The following is a 24,516-nucleotide window of genomic DNA, read 5'->3' as shown; positions in this document are numbered from 1 at the left end:
CAAGCTCAAGAATCTTAGGGTGAGTAAGAAGTATTCAAATTAGCATATATTTTAAATATAGCTTCTCATAAACTGTTTTGTTTTGAAAAATAGTCTTTGATAGTTTATTTCTCAAACAATATACTCATCACATAGGGATTAATGTAAATATTCCTTACGAAAGAAACCATATTCTATTATGTCTGGTGAGTACCCATGCATTTTGCTTAAGGTCATGAAAGAAACCTTGTATTCCATTCACTTTGCAGCACTGTTCTCCCTTTAAATACAGTATTGAGTGAAATCATCACCAGATAGAAACCTGGTCATTCAAAAGAAGAAAAACATCCATGAACATATAAAATTAAAAATATTGAATATAAAATACAACAATTACAAAAATCTTTCTAGTGGCAGACATTGAAAATTTAAAAGAACCCTCTTTTGGAAAAATTAAGATCTTTCTAGCTATATTAATAAAAAGTGTTTAAACATTCAAGTGTTCAAGCACAAAAAATGTGTTATAAACTCATGCATGAAGAAATCATAAAAACCCAGAGGAATAAGAATCAGTCTCCCAACCTGGTGACTTCTCAGAGAAATCTCTATAAATCCATTGACAACAGAGGAGAGAGCCTTGGTGTCTTCACTTTTCTTGCATATGGAGATGATGATGATATCAGAATACAAGAAGCAATGCTAACAAGATTTGCATCAACTTCCAGAATCACTGTTTTCTCTTTCAGGTGTACAGGGGAGTCAGATACAAACAGAATTTTGTTACCTACTGGATAGACTTCTCCAGAAATGATAGGTGATACCTAACTTCAAACTTTTCACATATGTGATAAATGGTGATCTAATTAAGGTACATTTCAACATTTTCACTGATGACATTAAATTAAATGAAGTACTTTAAGTGTGGATACTGTGTGCCTACTCTATACAGATACTCTATTTAAAGCCAACTAAGAGCATAGTGTACACTGCTGTGTGTATAGAGTTTCATACACTCTGGTGTTCAGACTCCTCTTTATTACTGTGGATATTTTCATTATATATGATGAGTAATGAACACATTAGTGGTTAAAATGATATCTTCAGAGCTCAGGGTCCAGCGCTTGTCAACTAAGAATTCCTCAGGTACCCAAAATTCAGTTGTCAGAGTGAGAACTTTTTCTTTCTTTCCATTTTCTTTTTTTCCTCCTTTTCTCTTTCTTGCTTTCCCTTGAACATCTGTTTCTTTAAGTATAATAAAATTAAACACATTTTCAATGTGTTGTCTTGAAAATAAAAGCAAGTATTAGAGAAATGTCATAAGTGCTGTCCTTCCATTAGCTCTCCACTAGTAAATTTGTTGTTGTTGTTTTTTTTTTAATTTTCAGTAAGTAACACAAATGTCCTTACTGTTCTGATATCATTGATTAGAAAATAGTATGTTTAATGTTTTATAAAGATGATGATACAGGAACCAGGTTAGTTTGGGTGTTTGTCTAAACCACATAGCTATTAATAAAAAAAATGTAAAATGTACTCTTTCCATAACTGGACACTTAGTATGGAACTGGTAAGGACACTAAATCAGGAAGAGTGCCTTAAGTCAATGTGAAGTCCACTGGTTTATATATGTCGACTTAACTTTCTCTAGGTGGTAGAAGTGCCTCTGACCTGTTTGGAAACTTCAATTAGTTGAAGATCCAAACTTCTTCAATCCTCATGGTTGTGACTTGGTCTCACTTAAAATGAGAAAAATGACCCAGATAGGAAAAGGGAAGTTTTAGAAGTCCATTAGCAAGGCAATAAGAGGGAACAGTGAAGTCTTTTCCTAACTTCCAAAAAGAATAAGACAAGCAATGATGAAGCATTTTGAGAAAACAGCAGAGTGAAGAGTGTTAGTAGGCTTTATTTTCCTTTGCATTTTCATTATGTGAAATGCTGAGTTTCCTTCTGACCCTCCCTGCATGGGCACTGTGACTTGTAACCTTGTAACTTTTTATTAAGTCTCTTTGTCTCTCTTACTTTATCTCTAAATGACAACTAGTAAACTAAATAGGGATCATATTATATTATAGTAAATGATTACTGCCTGATCCAGTGAGGTTATAGGACTGTTTCAGGCCACTGCTTCCTTGAATATATCATGTAAGTGGATGGAGTTTATCTTGCACATAGTAGTGAGGAACTGACCTTAGGACATCATGCAAATTACTATTGTAAAGTGAATAAACTGTCACTAGATATAATCATAAGCATGTGAAATAACATCTAGTTTCTTTAGATGTCAATCATTGAAACATCTCATTTTTTCTTCTCAGGACAAACACATTTTTTTCTTATGAACATATATCTGTAACAGTAGACATGGGTACATACAAAACTATGCTCATGAATATGTATATGCTTACATATATATTCACACATGAGGATATTTTATAGATGGTTTTGGGGTTGCCAGATGCTGGAATATTTACACAACAATTTGTGGTATTACTTTCTGTAGATGACACAGTTTAGTTTTCTTGTGAATTAATTACAATTGTAATTAATTGAGCATTGTAAAGAAATGTTACTATGACTAACATTTTTACATTTGCAAATTTGACCATATAATCACTGAATATGAGCAGGTAAAATTTAATGTATATGATTCATAGTGAATTCCTATGAATTCCAAAGCATGTGACTTGGTTAATAACTTATTTAAAAGATGAAACTACATTTGAAGGTAAGTTTCCCTTTTTCAGCTATAAGTTGTGACCAATTTTCAATCACTGCTGATTGATCCCTGGCCTTCTGATTCTTCATCATTTACTCTGCTACTCAAGATGTCTCATTTGCATAAGGATACAGAAAGACTATGATTTACCCTTTAGAGAGTAAAAGAAATTAGAAAGAACATCCCTTTCCTGAAGTTCTTAGAAAGGAAAAAATTCTCATACTTCACCATGTTGGTTATGTTGAGACAACATGGATGATAATGCTTGAGTCTCTAAAGTCTCAGGTGGATCTCTTTAAGTTTTTATCATGAAAATTTTGGTTATAAATTTTGAAAAATTAAAACACACGAACCACTGTGATATATTTCTGACTAGGACTAGGTTTTTAAGTCTGGAGCAATTGGGGTTTTTTTTTGAGTATTTCACTTCTCCATTATAAAAACAGGATATGTTTTATAAAGTTCTTGTTATGCTTTAAAATGAAAAAATTTTCCAACCTTTCAGCATATGTATAATGAGGAGTGCTGAATGCTTTTTCAAAGAATTTTCTGTTTTATAAATAGTAGACTTAGTTATTGGAAGCTCCAATAACCTCATACTTTTACAAACATTTAAGCTGAATCTATGATTTTAAAGTGTGTCCTAAAATATTTTGTCTCTTCTGTTGGTAGATGAGATAGTGCTCTTATCAGTCAATACAAATTTACATTCTGTTCTTCACTCATTTCTAGATGGAGGGGGAAGGATCTTGGACTTCCCACAGGGCAGCGACTCTTTGGACTGGAGAAGGAGAGGGAAGGGGGGAGGAAAATGAGAGAGGGGAAGGAGGTGAAAATTTGTAATAATAAGAATAATAATTAAAAAATGCATTTCACTGTTTCATTTCAAAAATGCCATAGGGAATGATGAATGCTGACCCTTCAAAGATAGGGCTATTGCTGTCCTCTAAGCCAAGTAGATGTTTGAATCTCCAGTATTTTAATGCACCTGTTTTAAGTATTTGAAACTATGTCTCAATTCAGTACTATATGTTATGCATCTCTACAGCTATAAAAGTAACATTTTCTTCTTATTGGCAAAAGCAATCGGGGAAACACTAATTTGTACATGGTGATTATATAAACTTGAATGATATATTGTTTTCTCATAATTTCAGATAGAAGTGAAAAGATTTTACTTCAGCATCTTCTTACGAATAATGCAAAACCAGAGCGTTGTCACTGAATTCATACTGCTTGGGCTTTCACAGAACTCAAAAGTTGAGAAAATACTGTTTGTTGTATTTTTGTTGATATACTTTGCAACTCTTTGGGGCAACATGATGATTGTGGTGACCATCATCTACAGCCCTGCACTGCTGGGCTCCCCCATGTACTTCTTCCTGGTATTCCTGTCCTTACTGGACGCATGCACTTCTTCCACTGTCACACCCAAGATGATGGTGGACCTCTTCTATGAGACGAAGACCATATCTTTTGAATGTTGCATGACACAGCTGTTTGCTGTCCACTTCTTCACTGGGGTAGAGGTGATTGTCCTGTCAGCCATGGCCTATGACCGCTATGTGGCCATTTGCAAGCCCTTACACTATACTTCTATTATGACCCGAAGGCTCTGTGGCATTTTGGTGGTCGTATCCTGGGCAGGTGGGTTTTTACATTCTACTGTACAAGTGATCTTCACTTTGCAATTGCCTTTATGTGGACCCAATGTTATTGATCACTACATGTGTGATTTGTTCCCATTACTGAAGCTTGCCTGTACTGACACACACATATTTGTTATTTTGGTGTTTGCTAACAGTGGATCAATCAGCATCATTATCTTCTCTATTTTGCTTGTCTCCTATGGTGTCATATTGTACTCTCTGAGAGCGCAAAGCTCTGAAGGGCGATTTAAAGCTCTCTCCACCTGTGGATCCCACATTACAGCTGTGCTTTTGTTCTTTGTCCCATGTTTTTTAATATACGCACGACCTACATCTGCTTTCTCTTCTGAAAAAAATGCATTTGTATTTGCAACTATCATAACACCACTTCTTAATCCTATGGTGTACACTTTCAGGAATAAGGACATAAAGAATGCCATCAAGATCATGTGGAAAAGATTGATAATGTTTTCTAATGAGTACTAAAATATTACACATCCAATGCTGGATAGATAGAACAGTGGGAAAAGAGCATTCAATGTGCAAGCATAAGCAATCATTTCTGATTCCTATTACCAATATCATAATGCAGTCATGGTTTCACACTTTTAATAAAATACTGTGGAAGTGAGGTATTGTAGAACCTAAAGGCTTTTAAGAAAACCAGTGAAGTCAAGTTTCAGTGGAGAGCTTGTCTTAAGGATATAAGAAAGACTCATTGCCTTACCTTGACTCAACATACATGTGAACAGATGCACATACCATCAACCCCTTATTGTATACCCAAACAGATACACACACAGACACACACACACATACATACACACAAAACAATAATTACACCTAGAAAACTAATCTAAAAAATCAAGAAGTCATTATTTATTAGGAAAATTATTTTATTAATTAGTCACTATTTTTTAAAAGATGACATCATTTTCTATAAGATGCATTGACAATGTGGTGTGAAAACTGTGGTTTTGAGATCTCACTTTTACTATGAATTGATTAATTAGCATTAACATGTAAAAATCAAAGTCGGTTTAATTTTATACTTTTAAAATTTCAGTGATTTTTTTAAATATTGGAAGGAATAAATTGGCTTATTAATTAATGTAAATTTGAAATATGGAGAAGAAGCATATGGAAATACTTTGAGAGAAAAGGCATCTCTATGTAACATTGCGAAAACTTAGAAACTAACAATGCATAGGACTGTAGGCAAAGTCTGAAGCCTAAGTTTTGCTGGATCACTTGTACATATTTTAAAGGTGACTTTATTAATTCCTATAGGAAAAATTGAGTTAGGTCTTGAATTCTAAAAGAACTAAACAATCAGAATTTCCTTTTGGTGGTGTTACTAACCCATTTAAATGAGATTTATAACCTGCTTCCACAGGAGAAACTCATTTTACAGCATAAACCAAAGGCAAGTATAGATTACTTCCTAAGATATTCATATATTGAGTACACTGTTCATATATTCCCCCACTATTTACAGAGAAAAAAATTCAGAGGAAGTAGATTTTAAATTAATAGAAGAGTAGTATATTTCAATTATTTTATGAATTTATTTATCATTTATTTAGCATTCATCTCCCCATATATATGTGTATATATACATATTATATGTATTTGTGTATTATTTCATAAATAAATACATTTTTACATAATCCCTCCATTTCCTACTTCCTTAAATTCCTTGTATGTCTCTCACACCATCTCAAATGCATGTCCTTTACATTATTCAATCACTGATGTTACACATATGCAGAAACACACACCTATATGTATCTATAATAAAAATGTTTATAAACAGACTGTTGCATTAACTTAGTGATGCTTATATATAAATATGTATTTGGGACAGACTTCTTGGAATTAAGTAATATATCATAGACTCGTCTTTTGAAAAGACTGGTTCTCCAGATTTTAATATTCTTAGCTTGGTGTTTCCACATAAACAATTACATTCATTAATTAACAATTGATATCAATAATCAATGAAAGTAATACATTTTATGTTTTGTATATCTTATTATTTTATTTTATTTATTTATTAATGCTTTTTTCTTCATTAAAAATTTATTTTGTTTTACTTATTTATTTACTTTTTGAGACAGAGTCTCTCTAAGTAGTTTTTTTTAAAAAAAGTTATTGTTTAGCAACATAAAAGGTTTTATTTATTTATTTTTCATTTATTTATTTATTTATTAAAGATTTCTGCCTCTTCCCCGCCACCACCTCCCATTTCCCTGCCCCTCCCCTAATCAACTCCCCCTCCCTCGTCAGCCCAAAGAGCAATCAGTTCCCTGCCCTGTGGGAAGTCCGATGACCCCCCACCTCCATCCAGGTCTAGTATGGTGAGCATCCAAACTGCCTAAGCTCCCACAAAGCCAGTACGTGCAGTAGGATCAAAAACCCATTGCCATTGTTCTTGAGTTCTCAGTAGTCCTCATTGTCCGCTATGTTCAGCGAGTCCGGTTCTATCTCGTTCTTTTTCAGACCCGGGCCAGCTGGCCTTGGTGAGTTCCCAATAGAACATCCCCATTGTCTCAGTGTGTGGGTGCACCCCTCGCGGTCCTGAGTTCCTTGCTCGTGCTCTCTCTCTATCTGCTCCTGATTTGGACCTTGAGATTTCAGTCCAGTGCTCCAATGTGGGTCTCTGTCTCTGTCTCCTTTCATCGCCTGATGAAGGTTAATATTCAGGAGGATGACGATATGTTTTTCTTGGGGTTCACCTTCTTATTTAGCTTCTCTAGGATCACGAATTATAGGCTCAATGTCCTTTATTTATGGCTAGAAACCAAATATGAGTGAGTACATCCCATGATCTTCTTTTTGGGTCTGGCTAACCTCACTCAGGATAGTGTTTTCTATTTTCGTCCATTTGTATGCAAAATTCAAGAAGTCATTGTTTTTTACTGGTGAGTAGTCTTCTAATATGTATATATTCCATACTTTCTTCATCCATTCTTCCATTGAAGGGCATCTCGGCTGTTTCCAGGTTCTGGCTATTACAAACAATGAGCTATGAACATAGTTGAGCATATACTTTTGTTGTATGATAGGGCATCTCTTGGGTATATTCCCATGAGTGGTATTGCTGGGTCCAGGGGTAGGTTGATCCCGAATTTCCCGAGGAACCGCCACACTGCTTTCCAAAGTGGTTCCACAAGTTTGCATTCCCACCAGCAATGGATGATTGTACCCCTCACTCCACAACCTCTCCAGCAAAGGCTATCATTGGTGTTTTTTATTTTAGCCATTCTGACAGGTGTAAGATGGTATCTTAAAGTTGTCTTGATTCGCATTTCCCCGATCACTAAGGAAGTTGAGCATGATCTTAAGTGTCTTTTTGCCATTTGAACTTCTTCCTTTGAGAATTCTCTGTTCAGCTCAGTGCCCCATTTTATAATTGGGTTGATTAGCCTTTTATGGTCTAGTTTCTTGAGGTCCTTATATATTTTGGAGATCAGACCTTTGTCTGCTGTGGGGTTGGTGAAGATCTTCTTCCAGTCAGTGGGTTGTCTTTTTGTCTTAGTGATAGTGTCCTTTGCTTTACAGAAGCTTCTCAGTCTCAGGAGGTCCCATTTGTTCAATGATGCCCTTAGTGTCTGTGCTGCTGGGGTTATACGTAGGAAGTGGTCTCCTGTGCCCATGTGCTGTAGAGTACTTCCCACTTCCTCTTCTATCAGGTTCAGTGTGTTCGGACTGATATTGAGGTCTTTAATCCATTTGGACTTGAGTTTTGTGCATGGTGATAGGTATGGATCTATTTTCATTCTTTTACAGATTGACATCCAGTTTTGCCAGCACAATTTGTTGAAAATGCTGCCTTTTTTCCATTGTATACTTTTAGCTCCTTTATTGAAAATCAGGTGCTCATAGGTTTGTGGGTTAAAGTCAGGGTCTTCTATTCGGTTCCATTGGTCGACTTCTCTGTTTTTATGCCAATACCAGGCTGTTTTCAATACTGTAGCTCTATAATAGAGTTTGAAGTCAGGGATGGTAATGCCTCCAGACAATCCTTTATTGTATAAGATTGTTCTGGCTATCCTGGGTTTTTTGTTCTTCCATATAAAGTTGATTATTGTCTTCTCCAGATCTGTGAAGAATTTTGATGGGATTTTGATGGGGATTGCATTGAATCTATAGATTTCTTTTATTAGAATTGCCATTTTTACTATGTTGATCCTCCCAATCCAAGAGCAAGGTAGGTCCTTCCATTTTCTGGTGTCTTCTTCAATTTCTTTCTTCAAAGACTTATAGTTCTTCTCAAATAGGTCTTTCACATCCTTGGTCAGGGTTACCCCAAGATATTTTATGCTATTTGTGGCTATCGTGAAAGGTGATGCTTCTCTGATTTCCCTCTCTGCTTCCTTATCCTTAGTGTAAAGGAAGGCAACTGATTTTTTGGAGTTGATCTTGTATCCTGCCACATTACTAAAGGTGTTTATCAGCTGTAGGAATTCTTTGGTAGAATTTTTGGGGTCACTTATGTATACTATCATATCATCTGCAAATAATGAAAGCTTAACTTCTTCCTTTCCAATACAAATCCCCTTGATCTCCTTATGTTGTCTTATTGCTATTGCTAGAACTTCAAGCAATATGGAGAGAGTGGACAGCCTTGCCGTGTTCCTGAGTTTAGTGGGATGGCTTTGAGTTTTTCTCCGTTCAATTTAATGTTAGCTGTTGGCTTGCTGTAAATAGCTTTTATTATATTTAGGTAGGATCCTTGTATCCCTATTCTCTCCAAGACCTTTATCATAAAGGGGTGTTGAATTTTGTCGAATGCTTTTTCAGCATCTAATGAAATGATCATATGGTTTTTTTCTTTCAGTTTATTTATATGCTGGATTACATTGATAGATTTTCGTATGTTGAACCAGCCCTGCATCTCTGGGATGAAGCCCACTTGATCATAATGGATAATTTTTCTAATGTGTTCTTGGATTTGGTTTGCCAGTATTTTGTTGAGGATTTTTGCGTCGATGTTCATGAGTGAGATTGGCCTGTAATTCACTTTCCTGGATGAGTCTTTGTGCGGTTTTGGTATCAGAGTAACTGTAGCTTCATAAAAGGAGTTTGGTAATGACCCTTCTGTTTCTATATTGTGAAATACATTAAGGAGTATAGGTATTAGCTCTTCTTGGAAGTTCTGGTAGAATTCCGCATTGAAACCATCTGGTCCTGGGCTTTATTTGGTAGGGAGGCTTTTGATAACCTTTTCTAATTCTTCGCTACTAACAGGTCTGTTTAGATTGTTCACTTATATATAGGATATTTAACAATTCATTTCAATGTTTTACTTCAAAAATCACATAAGAACTAATGAAAACTGACCCAGCATAACTGAAACTTCATAGGTAGACTACTGGATTTAGTCTCACCAAAGTAGATATTTTTATCTTCAAAATATCAAATGTGGCTATTTATAGTATTCAATAATTTATCTCAACTTCAGTACTACATGCTATGCAACTACTCCTTAGAAAGACTATTTTTTTAATGACAAAAGAAGCAAGGAAGTAGCAACTTGTACATGGCGATTATATAAATTTAAAGATTTGTTTTTCTCTCATAATTTCAGATTTATGTGAAAAGCTTTTACTTCAGTATCTCCTTGAGAATAATGCAAAACCAGAGCATTGTCACTGAGTTCATACTCCTCGGGATTTCACAGAATGCAGAAGTTGAGAAAATCCTGTTTGTTGTATTTTTATTGATCTACCTTGCAACTCTTTGGGGCAACATGATGATTGTGGTGACCATCATCTACAGCCCTGCACTGCTGGGCTCCCCCATGTACTTCTTCCTGGTATTCCTGTCCTTACTGGACGCATGCACTTCTTCCACTGTCACACCCAAGATGATGGTGGACCTCTTCTATGAGACGAAGACCATATCTTTTGAATGTTGCATGACACAGCTGTTTGCTGTCCACTTCTTCACTGGGGTAGAGGTGATTGTCCTGTCAGCCATGGCCTATGACCGCTATGTGGCCATTTGCAAGCCCTTACACTATACTTCTATTATGACCCGAAGGCTCTGTGGTATTTTGGTGACAATATCCTGGACTGGAGGCTTCTTGCATTCTATCACACAAATTACTTTCACTTTGCAACTGCCATTCTGTGGGCCTAATGTCATTGATCACTACATGTGTGATTTGTTCCCATTACTGAAGCTTGCCTGTACTGACACACACATATTTGTCATTTTGGTGTTTGCTAACAGTGGGTCTATCTGCATCATAATCTTCTCTATTCTGCTTGTGTCCTATGGTGTCATATTGTACTCTCTGAGAGCCCACAGCTCTGAAGGGAGACTGAAAGCTCTCTCTACCTGTGGATCCCACATTACTGTTGTGATTTTGTTCTTTGTGTCATGCATATTAATATATGCACGACCTACATCAGCTTTCTCCTCTGAAAAAAATGCACTTGTATTTGCTACAATCATAACACCACTTCTTTCTTTTTAACATTTTTTATTGATAAAAGAAGAATAAAGAAAAAAAAAACAAATTTCCACCTCCTCCCAGCCTCCCCTTTCCCTCCCCCTCCTCCCACTCTTCTCCCCCTCCTCCCACTCTTCTCCCCCTCCTCCCGCCCCTCTCCCCTTCCCCCCACTCCTCTCCCCCTCTCTCTCCAGTCCAAAGAGCAGTCAGGGTTCCCTGCCCTGTGGTAAGTCCTAGGTCCTCCCCCCTCCGTCCATATCTAGGAAGGTGAACATCCAAACTGGCTAGGCTCCACCAAGCCGGCAGATTGCGTAGGATCAAAACTGCGTGCCATTGTCCTTGGCGTCTCATCAGCCCTCATTGTTCGTCATGATCAGAGAGTTCAGTTTTATCCCATGCTTTTTTTGGTAATAGTCCAGCTGGCCTTGGTGAGCTCCCAGTAGATCAGCTCCACTGTCTCAGTGGGTGGGTGCACCCCTCGTGGTCCCGACTTCTTTGCTCATGTTCTCCCTCCTTCTGCTCCTCATTGGGACCTTGGGAGCTCAGTCCAGTGCTCCAGTGTGGGTCTCTGTCTCTATCTCCATCCCTCGCCAGATGAAAGTTCTAAGATGATATGCAAGATATTGGTCAGTATTGCGCTAGGATGGGGTCATTTCAGGTTCCCTATCCTCAGCTGCCCAAGGAACTAACTGGGGACCTCAGCTTGGGCACCTGGGAGCCCCTCTAGGGTCAATTCTCCTGCCCACCCTAAAGTGGGTCCCTTAACTAAGGATTGTGGTTCCGTGCTCCCCTATCCAACCTTCCTTTATCCCGATCCTCCTATTTCCCCAAGTCCCCCCTCCTTCCCTTCTACCTTTTCTCTCCCCATCTCCCCTTACCCCCTTCCCACCCCACCCCCAAGATCCCACTTTTCTCCCCGGCAATTTTGTCTACTTCCCTTATCCAAGAGGATAACGATATGTTTTTCCTTGTGTTCACCTTCTTACTTAGCTTCTTTAGGTTCGCCAATTGTAGATTCTGTGACCTCTATTTATGGCTAGAAACCAATTATGAGTGAGTACATCCCATGTTCTTCTTTTTGGGTCTGGGATACCTCACTCAGGATAGTGTTTTCTATTTCCATCCATTTGCATGCAAAATTCGAGAAGTCATTGTTTTTTACTGCAGCGTAGTACTCTAGTGTGTATATATTCCATACTTTCTTCATCCATTCTTCCATTGAAGGGCATCTAGGTTGTTTCCAGGTTCTGGCTATTACAAATAATACTGCTATGAACATAGTTGAACAAATGCTTTTGACATGTGATAGAGCATCTCTTGGGTAAATTCCCAAGAGTGGTATTGCTGGGTACAGGGGTAGGTTGATCCCGAATTTCCTGAGAAACCGAAACACTGACTTCCACAGTGGTTGCACAAGATTGCATTCCCACCAGCAATGGATGAGGGTACCCCGTCCTGCACAGCCTCTCCAGCAAAGGCTATCCTTGTTGTTTTTGACTTTAGCCATTCTGACAGATGTAAGATGGTATCTCAAAGTTGTTTTGATTTGCATTTCCCTGATTGCTAAGGAAGTTGAGCACGACCTTAAGTATCTTTTGGCCATTTGAAGTTCTTCTGTTGAGAATTCTCTGTTCAGTTCAGTGCCCCATTTTTTAATTGGGTTAATTAGCATTTTAAAGTCTAGTTTCTTGAGTTCTCTATATATTTTGGAGATCAGACCTTTGTCTGTTGCGGGGTTGGTGAAGATCTTCTCCCAGTCAGTAGGTTGCCTTTGTGTCTTAGTGACAGTGTCCTTTGCTTTACAGAAGCTTCTCAGTTTTAGTAGGTCCCATTTATTCAATGTTGCCCTTAATGCCTGTGCTTCTGGGGTTATACCTAAGAAGCGATCACCTGTGCCCATCTGTTGTAGGGTATTTCCCACTTTCTCTTCTATCAGGTTCAGTGTTTTCGGGCTGATAATGAGGTCTTTAATCCATTTGGACTTGAGTTTTGTGCACGGTGATAGATATGGGTCTATTTTCATTCTTCTACAGGTTGACATCCAGTTGTGCCAGCACCATTTGTTGAAGATGCTTTCTTTCTTCCATTGTATACTTTTAGCTCCTTTATCGAAAATGAGGTGTTCATAGGTTTGTGGGGTAAAATCCGGGTCTTCTATACGATTCCATTGGTCGACTTCTCTGTTTTTATGCCAGTACCACCCTGTTTTCATTACTGTAGCTCTGTAATAGAGTTTGAAGTCAGGGATGGTAATGCCTCCAGAAGATCCTTTATTGTATAGGATTGTTTTGGCTATCCTGGGTTTTTTGTTTTTCCATATAAAGTTGATTATTGTCCTCTCCAGATCTGTAAAGAATTTATGTGATCTTGATGGGGATTGCATTGAATCTATAAATTGCCTTTGGTAGAATTGCCATTTTTACTATGTTGATCCTCCCAATCCAAGAGCAAGGGATGTCCATCCATTTTTTGGTATCCTCATCAATTTCTTTCTTCAATGCCTTAAAGTTCTTGTCAAATGGATATTTCACTTCCTTGGTCAGGATTACCCCAAGATATTTTATGCTGTTTGTGGCTATCGTGAATGGAGAAGCTTCTCTGATTTCCCTCTCTGCTTCCATATCCTTTGTGTATAAGAGGGCGACTGAATTTTTGGAGTTGATCTTGTATCCTGCCACATTACTAAAGCTGTTTATCAGCTGTAAAAGTTCTTTGGTGGAGTTTTGGGGGTCGCTTATGTACACTATCATATCATCTGCGAATAACGAAAGTTTAACTTCTTCCTTTCCAATTCGAATCCCCTTGATCCCATTAAGTTGTCTTATTGCTATTGCTAGAACTTCCAGCACTATATTGAAGAGGTATGGCGAAAGTGGACAGCCTTGTCGTGTTCCTGATTTTAGTGGGATGGCTTTGAGTTTCTCTCCGTTTAATTTGATGTTAGCTGTCAGCTTGCTGTATATAGCTTTTATTATATTTAGGTATGACCCTTGTATCCCTAATCTCTCCAAGACTTTTAACATAAATGGATGTTGAATTTTGTCAAATGCTTTTTCAGCATCGAATGAAATGATCATATGGTTTTTTTCTTTCAGTTTATTTATATGCTGGATTACATTGATAGATTTTCGTATGTTGAACCAGCCCTGCATCTCAGGAATGAAGCCTACTTGATCATAGTGGATAATTTTTCGGATGTGTTCTTGGATTCGGTTTGCCAGTATTTTGTTGAGGATTTTTGCATCGATATTCATGAGTGAGATCGGCCTGTAATTCTCTTTCCTGGTTGAGTCTTTGTGTGGTTTTGGTATCAGAGTAACTGTAGCTTCATAAAAGGAATTTGGTAATGACCCTTCTGTTTCTATATTGTGAAATACATTAAGGAGTATAGGTATTAGGTCTTCTTGGAAGTTCTGGTAGAATTGCGCGTTGAAACCATCTGGTCCTGGGCTTTTTTTGGTAGGGAGGTTTTTGATAACCTCTTCTAATTCTTCGCGACTAACAGGTCTATTTAGATTGTTCACCTGGTCCTGATTTAACTTTGGTAAATGATATTTATCTAAGAAAGTATCCATTTCCTTTACATTTTCCAGTTTTGTGGCATATAGGCTTTTGTAGTAAGATCTAATGATTCTCTGAATTTCCTCTGTTTCTGTGGTTATGTCCCCCTTTTCATTTCTGATCTTATTAATTTGCAAATTCTCTCTCTGCCGTTTGATTAGTTTGGATAGGGGTTTGTCAATCTTGTTGATTTTCTCCAGGAACCAGCTTTTTGTTTCATTGATTATTTGGATTGTTCTCTGTGTTTCTATTTTATTGATTTCAGCCCTCAGTTTGATTATTTCCAGTCTCCTACTCCTCCTAGGTGAGTCTGCTTCTTTTTTTTCTAGAGCTTTCAGGTGGGCTGTTAAGTCTCCAATGTGAGCTTTCTCTGTTTTCTTTAAGTGGGCACTTAGTGCTATGAACTTTCCTCTTAGGACTGCTTTCATAGTGTCCCATAAATTTGAGTATGTTGTTTCTTTATTTTCATTGAATTCCAGGAAGACTTTAATTTCTTTCTTTATTTCTTCCTTAATCCAGGTATGGTTCAGTAGTTGGCTGTTCAGTTTCCATGACTTTGTGGGCTTTCCGGGGGTAGCCTTGTTGTTGAATTCTAACTTTAATCCATGGTGATCTGATAAGACACAGGTGGTTAGTAATACTTTTTTGTAACTGTGGATGTTTGCTTTGTTACCGACTATGTGGTCGATTTTTGAGAAGGTTCCATGAGCTGCAGAGAAGAACGTGTATTCTTTCCTATTTGGGTGGAATGTTCTATAGATGTCTGTTAAGTCCATTTGTTTCATTACCTCCATTAATTGTCATTTCTCTGCTAGGTTTCTGTCTGATTGACCTGTCCATTGGCGAGAGAGGAGTGTTGAAGTCTCCTACTATTAGTGTGTGCGGTTTGATGGCTGCCTTGAATTTTAGCAATGTTTCTTTTATGTACGTGGGTGCTTTTATATTAGGGGCATAGATGTTCAGGATTGAGACTTCATCCTGATGAACTGTTCCTGTTATGAATATAAAATGCCCCTCTCCATCTCTTCTGATTGATTTAAGTTTGAAGTCAACTTTGTTAGAGATTAGTATGGCCACACCTGCTTGTTTCTTAGGTCCATTTGCTTGATAGGCCTTTTCCCAACCCTTTACTCTGAGTAGGTGCCTGTCTTTGTGGTTGAGGTGTGTTTCTTGTAAACAGCAGAATGTTGGATCCTGTTTTCTTATCCAATCTCTTAGCCTGTGCCTTTTTATAGGTGAGTTGAGACCATTGACATTAAGTGATATTAATGACCAGTGGTTGTTAACTCCGGTCATTTTTTTTTAGTCGTAGAGTTTGTGTGTATCCCTTCTTTGGTTTGTGTTGATGAAGGGTCTCTAGATGCCTGAGTTATTGTGGTCATTATTGGACTCCTTGGTTAGTGATTTTCCTTCTATTACTTTCTGTAAGGCTGGATTTGTGGCTGCATATTGTTTGAATTTGTTTTTATCCTGGAAAATTTTATTTTCTCCATTTATAGTGAACGAAAGCTTGGCTGGGTGTAGTAATCTGGGCTTGCATCCATGGTCTCTCAGTTTCTGCAGTACATCTATCGAGGACCTTCTGGCTTTCATGGTTTCCATGGAAAAGTCAGGTGTAAGTCTGATAGGTTTACCTTTGTAAGTAATTTGGCCTTTTTCCTTTGCCGCTCTTAATATTTTTTCCTTATTCTGAATGCTTTGTGTTTTGATAATTATATGGCGAGGGGATGTTTTTTTTTGATCCAGCCTATTTGGTGTTCTGTATGCTTCTTGCACCTTCATAGGTATATCTTTCTTTAGGTTGGGAAAGTTTTCTTCTATAATTTTATTAAATATATTTTCTGGACCATTGAGCTGCACTTCTTCTCCTTCTTCTACTCCTATTATTCTTAGGTTTGGTCTTTTTATTGTGTCCCATATTTCCTGAATGTTTTGTGATGAGAGTTTGTTGGACTTGCTGTTTTCTTTGATCATAGTGTGTATTTTCTCTATGGTATCTTCAGAATCTGAGAGTCTTTCTTCTATCTCTTGTATTCTGCTGGTTATGCTTGTTTCTGTAGTCTCTATTCGTTTACCTAGATTTTCCATGTCCAGCCGGCCCTCTGTTTGTGTTTTCTTCTTTGCCTCTATTTCAGTTTTCAAGTCTTGAACTGTTTCCATTATCTGTTTGATTGTTTTTCCTTGGTTTTCTAGGGTATCATTCACTGATTTATTCAATTCTTCAAACTTTCTGTTATATTTCTCATCCGTTTCTATAAGGGCGTTTCTTACATGCTGTTTAAGGGCGTCAATCACTTTCATGAAGTCAATCTTTTCTCCTTCTTGATTAAGGTGTTCATGTCCTTCCGTTGTGAGGTCGCTGGTTTCTGGTGGCTTCATGTTGCTTTTCAGTTTGTTGGGCGAATTCTTGCCTTGGCGTCTGCCCATCTCTTCTTCCAAATACTCCCTTATGGATCTTCTTTTACCAGATCAGGTCTCCTTGCCTACCCAACGCGGCCTCCCCAATGTTGGCTCTCCTGGCACCAAGGGATCAGGTCTCCGTGCCCAACCCTGGCTCGTCCCAACGCTGGTTCTCCCCAATGCTGGTTCTCCTGGGGCCGAGAGATCAGGCCTCCGTGCTGGTTGGGCAGCTCGCAGACAAAGCGCCTACCCTGCTGGGTGCAGGCAGGCCACAGAAACAAAGGGACGCAAAAGAGGGGGGTGGGCGAAGTGGGGGGGGTTCTGGACGGAAGCTGGGTGTGCCAGGAAGAAAGAGGCAGTAACCAGGGAATAGAGGTCCTGCAGAGAGCCCAAGAAAGACAGGAGGCCAAGGGACCCCCGAGATCCCCGTCCCTGGCTGGCGCCGCGGGCCAGAAACTCACCCCAACGCTGGTTCTCCTGGGGCCGAGAGATCAGGCCTCCGTGCTGGTTGGGCAGCTCGCAATCAAAGCGCCTACCCTCCTTGGTGCAGGCAGGCCACAGAAACAAAGGAAGTGCAGCCCGCCCGGGCGCCCCAAGGACTGGGACCCAGCTCCCAATGCCACGCGCCAAAAGAGGGCAGGGGGGGGCAAGTGGGGAGGGCTCTGGACGGAAGCTGGGTGGGCCAGGAAGAAAGAGGCAGTAACCAGGGTATAGAGGTCCTGCAGAGAGCCCAAGAAAGACAGGAGGCCAAGGGACCCCCGAGATCCCCGTCCCTGGCTGGCGCCGCGGGCCAGAAACTCACCCCAACGCTGGTTCTCCTCATAACACCACTTCTGAATCCTATAGTGTACACTTTCAGGAATAAGGAAATGAAGATGCTATCCGGAAAATGTGTAAGAGATTAATAGTGTCTTCCGATGACTATTAAAACATTTTGATTTCAATTGTGAGAGTATGAGCAAGGAATTCAAGACCATTAAGGGGTCATCCACTGAGACAGTTTGCTTGAGCTAATGGGAACTCACCAACTCCAACTGAACTGGGAGTGAACAAGCATGGAAACAACCAAACCCCTCTGAAGGTGGTTGACAGCTGGGGCAGACTAAGGGGCCACTGATAGTGACACTGGGATGTGTCTCTACTTGCATATACCGGCTTCATGGGATGCTATTCTCTTTGGATGTAAACCTTTCTCAACCTAGACACAGTAGGGAGGGCCTTGGACTTTCCACAGGGCAGGGTGCCTGGCACTCTCTTAGAGTTGGAGGGGTGAGGGGAGGGTCTGTGGAGGGAGAGGGAGGGAACTGGGAGGAGGGGAGAGAGAGGGAATTTGCATTGGTATTTTTTAAGTAATAAATAAAAGAATAGAAGTAAGACATAAGCAGGAAAGTATTTGTGAACGTGTGTTATAATAAATTCATATAAATTTTAAACCATGTTTGTTGTAAAACAATATTTTGTCAAATAAGGATGCATTATCAAAATGATTTACGAATGCTTATGTCCCTATAAGAGAGATGTCCCCAGCTAGTTCCTTGGGCAGCTGAGGAGAGGGAGCCTGAAATGGCCCTATCCTATAGCCATACTGATAAATATCTTGCATATCACCATAGAACCTTCATTTGGCGATGGATGGAGATAGAGACAGAGACCCACATTGGAGAACTGGTCTGAGCTCCCGAGGTCCAAATGAGGAGCAGAAGGAGGGAGAACATGAGCAAGGAAGGCAGGACCGCGAGGGATGCACCCAACCACTGAGACAGTGGGGCTGATTTATTGGGACTTCACCAAGGCCAGCTGGACTGGGACTGAAAATGTATGGAATAAAACCAGACTCTCTGAACATGGTGGACAATGAGGGCTGACTGAGAAGCCAAGGACAATGGCATTGGGTTTTGAACCTATTGCATGTAATGGCTTTGTGGGAGCCTAGTCTGTTTAAATGCTCACCTTTTTAAACCAGGATGGAGAGGGGAGGGATATGGGAGTAGGTGGAAATCACTAATAATAATAATAATAATAAAGAAAAAAGAATGCTTATGTCTTAAATCTAAATTATATTTAGTTACTTCTCACCATTTTCTTTTCAGTTATTCTTTGAGATTTTCATACAAGGTATTTATTTGGATTCTTTTCCTGTTCCACATGTTCTGATTCTTCTTCATTTACTGACTGTTGGATGGAGAAGCCTTATTCACATCTGGACATAGGAAGACAATTCTTTTAATAAACTTTCCTTTCATGGTTCTCTGGAGAATCATGCAAAATCAGAGCTTTCTCACTGAATTCATACTGTGGGGCTTCCACAGAAACCAGAAGTTGAGAAAACATGATTTTTAACATTTTTATGGTTATACAATTAAATTATTAGGGACCACACATACACAGATGCACAACCCTACCCAAATACAGACACACACACAAATGCACTCATCGACACAGACACATAAACACATACACACAAAATTGATTCTAGTTTTTCATGTCTTATGTACTTCTTGTCATTCCAGTATGAATTCATTTCTAATGCTATACACAAAATGCTTGTAAACGTCTGTGAGAAGACCATCTCTTGCGAGTATTGTAAACTCTTCTTTACTGAATTTGAGGTGATTTTTACAACAACCATAACATATGACTACCATGTAGCCATTTGAGAGACCTAGCACTATTCTTGGGTCATGAACCAAAGACTCTTGTAGGAGTGACTTGGGCAGGGAGCTTTTTGCATTCTATCTGACAGATTAATTTACAATTGCCCTTCTGGGGACCCAGTGCCAATGATAGCTTCATATATGATTTGTTCCCATTACTGAAGCTTACAAGCACTGACATACAGATTTTGTCAATGACAACAATGGTTTTATCTTCTTATTCTTTGACAACTATGATGTCATCTTTTTCTCTCTGAGAGCCTACAGATCTGAAGGGCAATGCAATGTTATCTCTACCTTTGGTTCCTACACCCTATTGTAGTTTTCTTTTTTGTTCCGGAAGTATTTATTTTTGGACTACGTATATCCCCACTATTCTTTGAGAAGACATCATTATATATGCTGTTGTCTTGAAATCATTGTTCAAAACTATGATTTACCTCTTCAGGAAATCAAGAATGCCATCAGGAAAAAGGAAAAGATATTGATAATTGTTTTTGATAAGTATTAAAATGCTACATTTACAGATCTAGGGAGATGTCTCATTGGTAAGCTCACATGCTTTGCAAGTATGAGAGATTGAGTTTGGCAAGTCAAAATTCAGGACAAAGACAAATATGGGGCCATGTCGTTAACATAGGGATGCTGAAATACAGAATAATACCCAGGGGCTGATAAGGCAGCTAATCTGTCAGGAATGTAAAAAGCACAAGTTTCATTCAGACAACTTGTCTCAAGAAAATAAAACTCATGTGAGTAGATGGACACAGTCAATGCCCTTATCTGGGCTTTGTTGACTTGTGAAAGTGCACTAATATCCATATACAAAAACACAAACACAAAGAACACTACACTTAGAAAATTTATTGTCAAGAATAACGAGTCAATATCTATTTATGCAAGCATTTTATGCTTTTTTTTTTTTGGTTTTTCGAGACAGGTTTGATCTGTTGTTTTGGAGCCTGTCCTGGAACTAGCTCTTGTAGACCAGGCTGGTCTCGAACTTACAGAGATCTGTCTGCCTCTGCCTCCCAAGTGCTGCTTTAATCACAATTTAGAAAGAGAACACATTGTTCTACAGAGAAGATATTTATATTAGAATTTAGTAGAGTCAAATTAGAGCCCCAGACACAAAAATCACACACACACACACAAACACACACACACAGAGACACTTAATTTTTGATAAGAGACCAGAAACACAGACTTGGAAGAGACAGCTTCTTCAGGAAAAGTTTCTGAGCAAACTTGATGACTCATGTAGAAGCATGAGACTATATCCAGATTTATTAACTTGCACAAAATTTAAGTTCAAATGGATCAAAGGCCTCAACATAACACCAGATATACTAAACATAACAAAAGAGAAAATGTGGAATGCCCTTGAACTCATTGGCACAGATAAATACTCTCTGAAAAGAACAAAGTTATCACAGGCACTAAGAACAACCATTAATAAAACTAAGAAGCTTCTTCAATGCATAGGACACTGCGATTTCCCCAAAGCTGTAACCCCAAGAGAGGGTTAATTTCTAAAGTATATAAAGACCACAACAAAGTAGATGTCTTAGTTAGAGTTTCTATTGTTGTGAAAAAACACCAGGACCAAAAAACAAGTTGAGGAAAAATGGTTTATTTGGCTTATGACTCAGCATTTCTGTTCATCACTGAAGAAAGTCAGAGCAGGTACCCAAACAAGGCAAGATCCTCAAGAAAGGAGCTGATGGAGGGGCCATGGAGCGGTGCTGCTTATGCCTTGCTTCTCATGGCTTGTTCAGCCTGTTTTCTTATAGAACCCAGAACCTCCAGTGCAGGGTTGTCACCATTCACCATTGGCCGGACCCTTCCCTACTGATCACTAACTGAAAAAGTGCTTTACAACTGGATCTCATGAAGACATTTCTTTAATGAGGCTCCTTCTTCTGTAATGACTCTAGCTTGTGTCGATTTGACATACAAAACATGCCAGTAGAGAAAATATCAATAAAACAAATAACCCAGTTTTAAAGTGGGGTACAAACCTAAAGAAAGAATTCTTTTTTTTTTTCTGGTTTTATATATTTTTTTTATTGAGAAAAGGAAAAAAAACAAGTTTCCCCCTCCTCGTAGCCTCCCCCTCCTCCCACCGTTCTCCCCCTCCTCCCACCCTTCTCCCTCTCTCCCTACTCCTCTCCCCCTCCCTCTCCAGTCCAAAGAGCAGTCAGGGTTCCCTGCCCTGTGGTAAGTCCAAGGTCCTCCCCGCTCTGTCCATATCTAGGAAGGTGAACATCCAAACTGGCTAGGCTCCCACAAAGCCAGCACATTAAGTAGGATCAAAACCCCATGCCAATGTCCTTGGCTTCTCATCAGCCCTCATTGTTCGCCATGTTCAGAGAGTCCGGTTTTATCCCATGCTTTTTCAGTCACAGTCCAGCTGGCCTTGGTGAGCTCCCAATAGATCAGCCCCACTGTCTCCGTGGGTGGGTGCACCCCTCGTGGTCCCGACTTCTTTGCTCATGTTCTCCCTCCTTCTGCTCCTCATTGAGACCTTGGGAGCTTAGTCCGATGCTCCACGGTGGGTCTCTGTCTCTATCTCCATCCATCACCAGATGAAGGTTCTATGGTGATATGCAAGATATTCGTCAGTACTGCTATAGGATAGGGTCGTTTCAGGTTCCCTATCCTCAGCTGCCCAAGGAACTAACTGGGGAAATATAAAAGGGCTCTGAAACACTTAAAAAAAATGTTCAACATCTTTTGTCATCAGGGAAATATAAATCAAAACTATTTTTACATTTCATTTTATGTAAGTCAGTAAAACCAGTGACACCTTCTGCTGGCAAAATGTAGAATAACACACATCCATTGCTAGTGGGAGTACAAACTTGTACAGTCAGTATGGAAATCAGTGTGGTGTTTCCACAGGATCATGGCTGTCTGTATACATCCAGTGAGGCTTCTACCTTCTGCAAACACTTGCTCTGCCATGTTTATTGTTGCTTCATTTATAAGAGTCATATGATTTTTTTAGATGGATTATCATATGTGGATTTGGACTGATGTGGGGGAGGGAGAATCAGGGATGATAAGAAGATTGAGAACCATGATCAGACTGAATATATTTTATGAAAAAAATGTCCAAATATGTATAGTTACTGAATCATTCTACCTCTGAGTGTATATATATAATCCTGCCTCAATACATTTAATCTATGTAATTTTATAATATAATTATTAGAAGACATCAAAATTTCCACTATTCATCTTTAGAAACATCTGCATATGTATTGGTTTTCAAATATTTAATACAGAAATATTGAATTATAAATCAGGGGAAATGTGGGGGATGTAATATAACTTCCAACAGAGTTAACTGGCATCTCAAGTCCTGTTGTTTATATTTTCTTGCTTGTTACTCCAAATTTCTTTTTATATTACTTGCCTAGATTTTTAAAATTCCATATTTAACAATATTTTGCCTGCATGTATATATGTACATCATGTATGTGCCTGGTGCCCGCAGAGGTCAGAAGAAAACTTTGTATCACCTGGAACTATATGATAGTTGGCTTTGAGCCACCATGTAGGTGCTGTGAATCAAACATGATTTCTCTCCAAGAACTACAGTACTCCTAAGTACTGAGCTACTTCTCCTTCCCCTCTTTCCCTTTTTAAGTTTTGTTTTGAACTAAAAAATCTTACAGTATTTCTTCATTATATATAAGTGTTATAAATAATCATAAACATATTTTTCCATTTTCTTCTTTAATGAAGTTTAAAAGTATTATTTGTACTTTTTAAACTCTGTTTTTCATACACAAATAGATGATAAAGAATTAAGCAAAGAAGGAAAAATGTTACGTTTTATTGGTTTTTGTTAGCAAGGTACTAGTAGCTTAAATTGAGTTGAATATGAAAATTGTTAGTATCTGAATGCTGAACATTAAATACATCTATCACCTACTGTGGGATGTAATTCATGGAACAGACATGTGACATTTAAGTTAAAGGAAAATAATCTACCCCCCTTAAACTCAGACAATCAGACTAGTGCTGCTTGAGCACCATTATTCACAGTCTTTTCATAAGTTACTTAATTTCTACTTCTTGAAGTTGTGCAAACGGATAAGAAGGGTAGACACCAATACTTACGAATTATACAATTTTGCAGACTATTTGACTTGTTTCATTGTTTAAATGATCTAAGAGACAACTTTTAAGTTTTCTCTCAAGCAGCAATGTCAAGGCTGCATCCCTTATCTTAAAGTGATCTTCAAGATCCTTTCACACAATGTGAAGATATGCTATATCCATCCAAATCTAGAAAGTCCACTAATGCTTTTTAGCTTATGATATAAGTGGAAGATTTTGGCTCAAGCCTAAGATTCCAGTGTTTCTGAAGCTAAGAAAGAACAAGTTCAATCTCGACTATGGAGTAAAACAGACAGCCCCCAACTAAGCCACAAATGCTGTAGATACACATCCTCAAGAAATTTAGTTTAAGTGAACAACATTCTAATTAACATATATCTTTAAAACAGATTTTCATAAAATATTTTTCTTTGAATAGTTGTCTCTGATGCTTTATTTCTCAAACAGTATACATTTCATGTAAGAATTAGTGAAAGCATTTCTTATGAAAAAGCTCATAAACTATTATGTTTAATGCGTACCCAAACATTATGCTTAAATTTACTAGAGAAACATTGTATAACATCCATATTATAGCAATCTTCTCTCTGTACAGTGTTACATGAAACCATTATTATATAGAAACCTATTATTCAAAAGAAAAATAGCATATGTGGACTTATAAAATTCTTATTTAAAAAGAATATTGAATATGAAAGACAAAAATACTAAAATCTTTCTAGAGGCAGACTTCAGCATATAAGGAAAATGAAAAAGAATCTCTTTTGGAAACATTAAGCTGTTTCTAGCCATTTTAAAAAAAGAGTGTTTTAAACACCCAAACACATGCAGAAAGAAATACTAAAAACTCAGGGGAATAAGAATAACTCTCTCAGATTGGTCATCTCCTAGAGAAACCTCTATAAATCTACTGATAACACAGTAGGAAGACTTGGCTTTTTAATTTTTCTTGCATCCTGAGAC

General features: G+C 38.4%; 2 protein-coding genes across 3 annotated transcripts; both read left to right on the top strand.

Moving 5' to 3' along the window:
* Window positions 1–3,894: 3,894 nt before the first annotated feature.
* LOC142839001 (olfactory receptor 4C15-like) lies at window positions 3,895–4,830 on the top strand. Its single transcript, XM_075954832.1, has one exon. It carries the CDS (start codon window positions 3,895–3,897, stop codon window positions 4,828–4,830), a length of 936 nt encoding a protein of 311 aa, XP_075810947.1.
* A 5,149-nt stretch (window positions 4,831–9,979) lies between these two features.
* LOC142838994 (olfactory receptor 4C15-like) lies at window positions 9,980–17,673 on the top strand. Of its 2 annotated transcripts, none has more exons than XM_075954818.1 (2): window positions 9,980–10,794; window positions 17,577–17,673. In XM_075954818.1, the coding sequence occupies exons 1-2, from the start codon at window positions 9,980–9,982 to the stop codon at window positions 17,671–17,673; spliced, it is 912 nt and encodes a 303-aa protein (XP_075810933.1). The 2 variants fall into 2 exon arrangements, with proteins under 2 accessions (XP_075810933.1, XP_075810922.1); XM_075954807.1 differs by having other exon boundaries at window positions 9,980–10,805; window positions 17,588–17,673.
* The last annotated feature ends 6,843 nt before the right edge of the window (window positions 17,674–24,516 follow it).

Source organism: Microtus pennsylvanicus, chromosome 1 (assembly GCF_037038515.1).
Source record: "Microtus pennsylvanicus isolate mMicPen1 chromosome 1, mMicPen1.hap1, whole genome shotgun sequence".
Taxonomy (NCBI): Eukaryota; Metazoa; Chordata; class Mammalia; order Rodentia; family Cricetidae; genus Microtus; species Microtus pennsylvanicus.
The sequence above is the reverse complement of the archived record's forward strand: the minus strand, read 5'-3'. Positions and strand labels throughout refer to the sequence as shown.

What these genes read in the sequence shown, in the direction of transcription:
- LOC142839001 (XM_075954832.1), top strand. Translation starts at nt 3,895, where the DNA reads ATGCAAAACCAGAGCGTTGTCACTGAATTCATACTGCTTGGGCTTTCA.
- LOC142838994 (XM_075954818.1), top strand. Translation starts at nt 9,980, where the DNA reads ATGCAAAACCAGAGCATTGTCACTGAGTTCATACTCCTCGGGATTTCA. An exon ending in TCTGAAAAAAATGCACTTGT is followed by an intron (nt 10,795 to 17,576) that starts ATTTGCTACAAT and finishes ACTCACCCCAAC; the next exon opens with GCTGGTTCTCCTCATAACAC.